Genomic DNA, 8550 nt, shown 5'->3' with positions numbered 1-8550 from the left:
TGGGTGTAATTGTTTAGCGGAGCTCTGGTACAAAGTACAATTCTTTTTCTTTTACTGAACAAAGAGCTTCTCCACAACACCACACAGTCGTAAACATCTTCAGATCCCCCAAACTCTTGTAAAAGTTAAAATCCTGCATTTTGTAAGCCTGGAGAAAATTCTAGCAGCATCACAGTCAGTGTTTTGAGCCATTTAGTTTTTCCTGCTCAGGTATATCGCTATCTTTGCATGACCAAAAATAAAATTAATCAACTGACACACAAACCTGTTTCTCCTGATGTACTTAAAACCCAGAATTAAACACTGTAGAGTAAAAGTCACATTCAAGGAATTACATTTTAAAAACTCAAAAAGTGACTGTAACCTAGAGCAGTGAGTAAAAGTGTGAACAGAACGGACCGTCCTGTAGAACATCAGGCTTTAAAACAGAAATAAAAAAATTCACAGAGATTTTATTATTATTATTTTTTTATTTATTTGTATAATTCAACTTTTTTTTATTGTTCAACAGTCCAAACTTCAAAGAACATCAACACGGCCGTCAATAATCATCTTTGCTATTACACCTTCAGCCACTAGTCACTATCAGTGGAATACAATCATAATATCAGCACATGGAAATTAAACAGTTATTAATCAGTCCTACTTCTTCAAAACATTTTTATATGTTGCCAGAAAAGATCCCATGTCTTCTTTATTACTCCCCAACATGCTCTCATACAAAGCCATTTCAGTCATCCCATCAATCCAATCCAATCCAAGTCTGGGGTTTTGGGACATTTCCAATTGTGTAAAATCATCCAGGCAGCTGTAATACAACCAATCTTAAAGTAAACTTGTTTTTTGCTCTGTTGGGTATCACTGATTTACTGTTTACTGTCAACAAATAGAAGCCATCTGAACTTCATGTGGAAACTGAAGAAACAGTGTCTAATCTGCAGATATTTCCAAAAATTTCCTTGACCCCCAATATTATATTTTTTCAGCAAATCAGTGTATGACATAAAAATTCCATTTTCATACAGATCACCAATTACAGTTACCCCTTTAAGATGCCATTGTTCCCAAAACACACAGGCTTTACCTATGCAAATTTCAGGATTCCTCCATAATGACTCCATATGACTCTCTATAATGTGATGTCTTACACAGTTTATGAATTTTGTTCCAAACATGTCTTGAGTGAATTGTCACTGGATTTGAGTCCCCAAAAGAACATTAACTGAAAGAACATTAGCTGAACTGGTGAGGCAAGTTTCTGTTCTATCTTGATCCAGTCCAATTCAGAATCTGTCCTGTCCCAATGTTTACCCAGCTCAGCCATTTCAAAAGAAAGATCATACAATCTCACATCAGGTAATCCAAGACCCCCCTCGTCCCTTGGGGAAGTCAATTTACTCATTTTAATCCTCGGTCTTCTTCCTTCCTATAAAAAGTCCTTGATAATTTTGTCATACCTTTTAAAGATATTGTCTGGAAGGTTTACAGGTATCATCATGGATATATAATTGAACTATGGAGCAATAATCATTTTGACAACATTGACTTTACCCCACAGAGAGAGTTTCAGCCTGCATTTTCACCGCCTTCATAAAACCTGGTCTGCAGCCTAAATAGTGCATATTCAGCTTTTTATATTTATATATATAATTGTGTAATTTAAATGTATACTTACAAATATCCTGATATAAATCATTAGAGTAGTGTCTAGCCAGCTTCTTCTCCAATGTACAAATTGTTGTTTCCAAGTTCTTGACCAAGTCTCTTCCTTCCCTTTTCTTTCTAGCTGCCTGCGCAATCAGTTTCCCTTTATTGTACGCCTTTGAGGCCTCCCATATAGAATGCCGACCTATCAGGGCTTCCTACATTCAATTCAAAAAAGGAGGTCAGATCATCAGCCAACAATTTGCTAAACTCCTCATCTTGTAATAATGCAGCATTCAATCTCCTTCTCCCCTTTCTACCCGCTTCTGTATTTAGAGCTATATCCAGTTTCACAGCCTCATGGTCTGACAATTCTATTGCTACAATTTTACAGTTTACTACCTGATCAGTGATAGAATTTGAAAGTAAGAAGAAATCTATCCTAGAGTGAGATTTATGGCAATGAGAATAGAAAGTATATTCTCTCTCTGTTGGATTGACCAGACGCCAAATATCAATCAATCCAATATCCTCTGTTAGCATATGAAGGGCAGCCCTAGCCCTTGGCATAGAAGATCCCTGATATTTATTCTTATCCAAAACAACACATTCGCACCCCACATCATCACATATCGACGCTGTGGATGTTGCGTCCCGGCGTCCGACGCCGAGGGTACCCCTTCGTCGCTTTTGACGAGGACGGAAACCCTTCGCCGCCGACGCAGATGGACGGGACCCCATTTGCGGGTTACAGTTAGGGTTTGGGTTAGGGTCAGGGTTCGGGTTAGGGTTTGGGTTAGGGTTACAGTCATCATCCAGCGACGCAAAGGGAGGTACCGTCTCTCTCGTCAAAAGCGACGCCAAGGGAGGTACCGTCTCTCTCGTCAAAAGCGACGCGAAGGGGGTACCCTCGGCGTCGGACGCCGGACGCAACATCCACAGCGTCGATATGTTAACATTATGAAATTCAGCCTCTTGTTTATTAGGATCATTACTCCTTTCGTTTGCACGTAAATGATGAATAAATGACATGCCCCACCCAGTTTTGCTTGATGTGGCTACATTTGTACGATATAAATTAGTTGCACATTATCGCGCGTGTAACCAGATATGTTGGATGAATGCCCCCTGTTGGGGAATGGCATAATAAACCGTGATGTGCAAATTTAACAAACGACAGTCAAACATTTCAAACACCAAAACTCCCTTCAGCAAAGTGCTAATGCTCATCAGAAAGTAACAATGATCAAACCCCCCACCCAAAGATTTACAACAGACAAAATTAAAAGAAGAGACAACAGAAAAAGAATGGCCATACCAAACAACGAGGACCGTCTTATTCCAAACACGTTGAGATTGCGGTCCGTGAGGTGCCGAATCAGCTATCCAGCCCTGCCTTGGCTGTCAAAACTGTTCGGAGACAGCACAGCTATCCGGGCCACCTGCCTCCCCACTGCACCTGACCCATATGCTCCACTTTGGTGATCTTGTGAAGAATATTTGGTCCCATCATTCCCAGACCTTCATCACACAACACAGAAATACATCACGCAATGTAGAGCTTTATCACACAACCCAGAGCTACATCACACAACCCAGAGCGATATCACACAACATAGAACTACATCACACAACACAGAGCTACATCACACAACATAGAGATTCATTACACAACACCTCGGAGATGCTGTTTCTGATCCGGACTGACTGAGGTCTCCCAATCAGGAGGTCCAGGATCCAGTTACAGAGGGAGGTGTTTAGGCCCAGTAGGCTCAACTTCTCAATCAGGTGCTGAGGGATGATTGTGTTGAATGCTGAGCTAAAGTCTATAAACAGCATTTGTACATATGAGTCCTTATTGTCCAGGTGGGTGAAGGCCAGATGAAGGGTCACGTAGATGGCAGCGGTTTGGATGATACGCGAACTGCATGGGGTCCAGTGAAAATGGAAGCTGGGTCTTGATGTGCCTCATGACAAGCCTCTTGAAGCATTTCATCACAATGGGTGTGAGTGTGATGGGACGATAGTCAGTGAGGCAGGAGACTGTAGACTTCTTCGGGAACGATGGTCGTCATCTTGAGGCACGTAGGAACAATGCCACTGCTCATTTAAATGTTACAGATGTCAGTAAAGACATTTTCTAGCTGTTCAGCACATTCTCTGAGCACTCTGCCAGGAATGTTGTCTGGTCCAGCAGACTTCCGTGGGTTAACTCTGGATAGAGTTTTCCTCACTTCAGCTGTGGTTAGACAGAGCACCTGGTCACTGGGAGGAACCCTAACCCTTCCTCACCGCCATGTTGTTCTGTACCTCAAACCAGGCTTAGAAGTTGCTCAGTACATCTGGGAGGGAGGCATCACGACCACAAGCAAGTGAAGTTGTCTTGTAGTTCATGATCCCCTGGATTCCCTGCCACATGCGCCGGGGGTCTCCGCTGTCCTGGAAGTGGCCGTAGATTTTCTTGGCATGAAAGCACTTCACCTCTCTGATGGCATGGGACAGATTGGCCCTTATACTGTCTTGTCCCCTGCTCTGAGGGCAGAGTCTATAGACTTTAGCAGCGCACACCTTGGCGTTCATCCATGGCTTCTGGTGTGAGCATGTGGTGATGGATCTTGGAGATGGTCACATCATCAATGCACTTGCTGATGTAGCTGGTCACTGATGATGTGGACTCCTCCAAGTTTATGGAATCGGTGTTGGTTGCAGTGGGGTTGGGGCTGGAACATGTTTGTCTAAACAAGATCCAGCGTGTTCTTCAATCTCATTGCAAAATCAACACGCTGATGAAATTTAGCATTTTAGAAATTTTGGCACTGATTTGAGATTCGCATGTTTGAAATCTCTGGTGATAATAAACAGTCCGTCAGGGTGAACATTCTGCAGGTCGCTAATCGCCCCTTAGAGTTCACACAGAGCCTTCTTATCATTATCACTGAGGGAAACGTACACTGAGTTTATGGGAAATAAAATGGCCTGCATCTAGGTCACAAACTCCATTAGCAATGAATAGCAACTTTAAACAAGCACAGTGTTTATGCTTCATTCCATTTTCATGTAAATACACAAACCACCACTGTGAGTCTCCCCACAAGCCTGTATTTCTGCTGGCACAAAATGCAGCTAGCACGTCCATCTAAATTTGAAAAAAAAAACCCTCATTCCTAATTCTCTCTGATCACAGGAACCTCGAGTAGGTGAAATCAGCTACAGGAAGAGGTTGCATCTACATCATATCAGGTAAGATCTTTGGTGTGTGCAGGTCAGTTTGAACCTGTATGACTAATTCACATCAAACATCTAAACCATTTTATTCTACAGTTTCATTTGGTCTGACTTTCTAATTACACAAAACCAGCAGCAGCTCAGAGATTCATATCTTTATACTGCATTCATGTGTCTTATACTGAACTTATTATGGAGGTTGTCCAGATCCTGAAACGCTTCATCACATTTCTTTAAAAAGAACATAATATTGAAAGAAGATAAATGTATGTCTGGAAACTATAAATAAATCAACACAACGTTTTTATTTATATTCCACATGGTACACAAATAAACAGGCACTCAAATACAACATGAAGGTAAAAAACATTCACTGTAAAAAAACATTTTCTAAATAATAGCAAATCTTTGAAAATAGAAATAAAGAAATTATGCAAATATAAATAAATTTAAGTTTTAAAATTTTTAAATGTTGAATATATATGGATTTCTGAGTAAATATATAAAATTAAAAGTAGAAAAAGCAAGACTACGACCAAAGAGCAGGAAAATATACTATTTTTTAATTTGTGGTAACAGTTTGGGGAAGAACTGCATATGGCTGGAAAAGTCTGGTGTCCCAATATTTTGTCCATATGGTGTAAATTACACATGTAAATACAAGCTTGTTTTTCTTACTTCTATCTTATGTAGGTGTTTCTATATGCTGGTTTCCATCCATATGTCTTTCATCCACACTCGGGGTCTGTGAATACACTGAAGCTGCAAGTTGGGTCATGCAGTGTTTCATACACTGCACATGGCTGCATGGTGTCTGGAGGAGGAGTCTGGCGAAATGCTTCCTGAATTTTTCACCCACAAACACGTAGAGGAACGGATTGAGGCAGCTGTGTGAATACGCCACAGCTTCGGTGATCTGCAGCAGCAGCTGGATGGTTTTGCTGAGTTTACACCCTGGAGTCAGGATGCGCTTCAGTTCCAGTGCCTTGAGGAACGCTGCAATGTTGTACGGTATCCAGCAGCAGAAGAACGCCACTATGACCACAATAACAAGACGAATAGCCAGTTTTGTAGAAGTACGAAGGGTATGAAGCCTCCGGAGGATCATGAAGTAACAAAATCCTAAAATGCTCAGTGGAATCAGCAGCCCCAAAACATTCATTTTAAAGATAGACCCACTTTTTATATCATGGTGATTATTTTCTGGATACGCGCTGCAACGTGTTTTAGTTCCATTGTTTATGACTCCAAGATACCGTAGTTCAGGAAATGAAGACGCAACCGCGAGAATCCAGATGAAGATGCTCGCTAAAATCCCATAAGTCTTTGTACGGATTCTCAAGGAGGACATGACATGGACGATCGCCAAGTATCTGTCGATGCTCATCAGCACAATAAAGAAAATGCCGGCATAAAACCCAATGTGGTACACGCTGAGGACCAGGGTGCACATGAAGCTACCAAAAACCCAGTGATCTCTGGCATAATGAGCCAAAAAGGGGAGAGTGGAGATTAGCAGAAGGTCAGAAATGATCAGGTTCAGGAGAGACACGTCAGTCAGGGTTTTAATCTGAGAACCTCTCAGGATCACCCACAGCACCAGCAGGTTGGCCAACAAACCCACCACGAAGAACACAGAGTAGAGCAGCGGGAGAATGTGGTTGAATGGCGGCTGTATTCACATGGTCCAGTAACATCACTGTAATCAAATTCAGTTGTAGAATTTAATTCAGGGCTGAAAACAGAAAAGACAGAATTCCTCCATGAGAAAGGTTCAGTGTGGAACATATCGAGTTCTGATCTAAAAACAGTATATAAAGGAATTACAGTGGGATAATATTAGAGTATATCTGCATGCACACATTGTAGTTTCACAACCTTTATTTAGTGTTTTGTGGCTACATGAAGTGCACAAAAGCAACAAATACACAGATACAGAATGAGAGTGAAAGGATTATTTTATTATTATTATTATTATTATTATTATTATTATTAGAAATTTGCAGTGATTATTGTGATAAATATAACCTGGATTGTTTCTGCAGAATTATATTGACTAAACAGCAGACTCCATATTGTTAAATATTACGGTTAAATAATTTGTTATGCAAAACTCAGCGTTTTAGTGCAATTTTATAACCATTATCTTGCAAGTTGTTGGTTTGAGAACGCAGTAGAAGGTAAACACAGTGCTGCATAACAGTGTTATAAACACTATTGCCATCTTTACAACAGTTTCTGGATTGAAGGCACATTACACAAATGATACAACTAGAAATTGAGATCATATGGTAAAAGCCATTATGGTGGAAATATTCACAAAGATGCTTTTAATGTGTGGAAAAACTATTTAGTAAAATATTCTCACCTGAATGTTGTAGTACTGCTGCTGTTCAACATCACTGCCATTCAGAATCAGACACTAAACAGTTCTTCCTGAGGTGAACAATACAGAGAAAGGAGGAAGAGGATGAATAAATCTCTTGTGCTTGCAGATGAAGATCTGATTATTCCACAATTAAAGCATTTTATTCCAGTCTCACACCAGTTTGATTTTAAAGGGTAAATTACTGTATATGCATCAGAATCGATTCAGAATTTTCACCAGGAAAACTGTACAAAAGTGAGTGTAATTATCCTTAAATCAAGAAACTCACACAGAAACTCCACGGAAAGCTTCCACAACACACACACACAGAGCGAACGCTGGAAACATGGTTTTTACACTAAATCCAAACACCAAATCAACTCAAATCAGTTCTGAATTACATCTAACATGTACAACATGCACAAAGACATACAAGAATTAATAACACAAAAGAGCACTTTACAAAAACACGGTCCGGTCCACCTACAGGATCCAAACAGAGAACTTTATTCTTTCTCTTTCCCGCTGAGATGATCACAGTGCTACAGAGAGAAAAGGTGAGAGAGTGAGAGAGTGAGAGAGAGAGAGAGAGAGAGAGAGAGAGAGATGGGGGTGTGGTAGACAAGTCACGTCAAGTCAAAAAACTTTTATTGTCATTTCAACTATACTGTATATAACTGAACTCCAGAAACCTGTTGCTACATCACACAACACAGAGTTCCAATACACAACACAGAGCTCCAATACACAACACAGAGCTTCATCACACAACACAGAGCTCCAATACACAACACAGAGCTCCAATACACAACACAGAGCTCCATCACACAACACAGAGCTCCATCACACAACACAGAGCTCCATCACACAACACAGAGCTCCATCACACAACACAGAGCTCCATCACACAACACAGAGCTTCATCACACAACACAGAGCTCCATCACACAACACAGGCTCCATCACACAACACAGAGCTCCATCACACAACACAGGCTCCATCACACAACACAGGCTCCATCACACACACAGAGCTCCACACAACACAGAGCTCCATCACACAACACAGAGCTCCATCACACAACACAGAGCTCCAATACACAACACAGAGCTCCAATACACAACACAGAACACTAATACACAACACAGAGCTACATCACACAACACAGAGCTCCATACACAACACAGAGCTCAATACACAACACAGCTCCATCACACACAACACAGAGCTACATCACACAACACAGGCTCCATCACACAACACAGAGCTCCATCACACAACACAGAGCTCCATCACACAACACAGTACTACA

General features: G+C 41.0%; 1 protein-coding gene across 1 annotated transcript; it reads right to left on the bottom strand.

Annotated features, from left to right (window-relative positions):
* Positions 1-5155: 5155 nt before the first annotated feature.
* LOC124384153 (C-C chemokine receptor type 4-like) lies at positions 5156-7745 on the bottom strand. Its single transcript, XM_046846769.1, is given in 4 exon segments — positions 5156-6522; positions 6525-6604; positions 7238-7305; positions 7701-7745. Coding segments are annotated over 3 exon segments (1089 nt in total). The 5' UTR covers positions 7279-7305; positions 7701-7745; the 3' UTR covers positions 5156-5554.
* Between the last annotated feature and the right edge of the window lie 805 nt (positions 7746-8550).

This window comes from Silurus meridionalis, chromosome 4, assembly GCF_014805685.1.
Source record: "Silurus meridionalis isolate SWU-2019-XX chromosome 4, ASM1480568v1, whole genome shotgun sequence".
Taxonomy (NCBI): Eukaryota; Metazoa; Chordata; class Actinopteri; order Siluriformes; family Siluridae; genus Silurus; species Silurus meridionalis.
The sequence above is the reverse complement of the archived record's forward strand: the minus strand, read 5'-3'. Positions and strand labels throughout refer to the sequence as shown.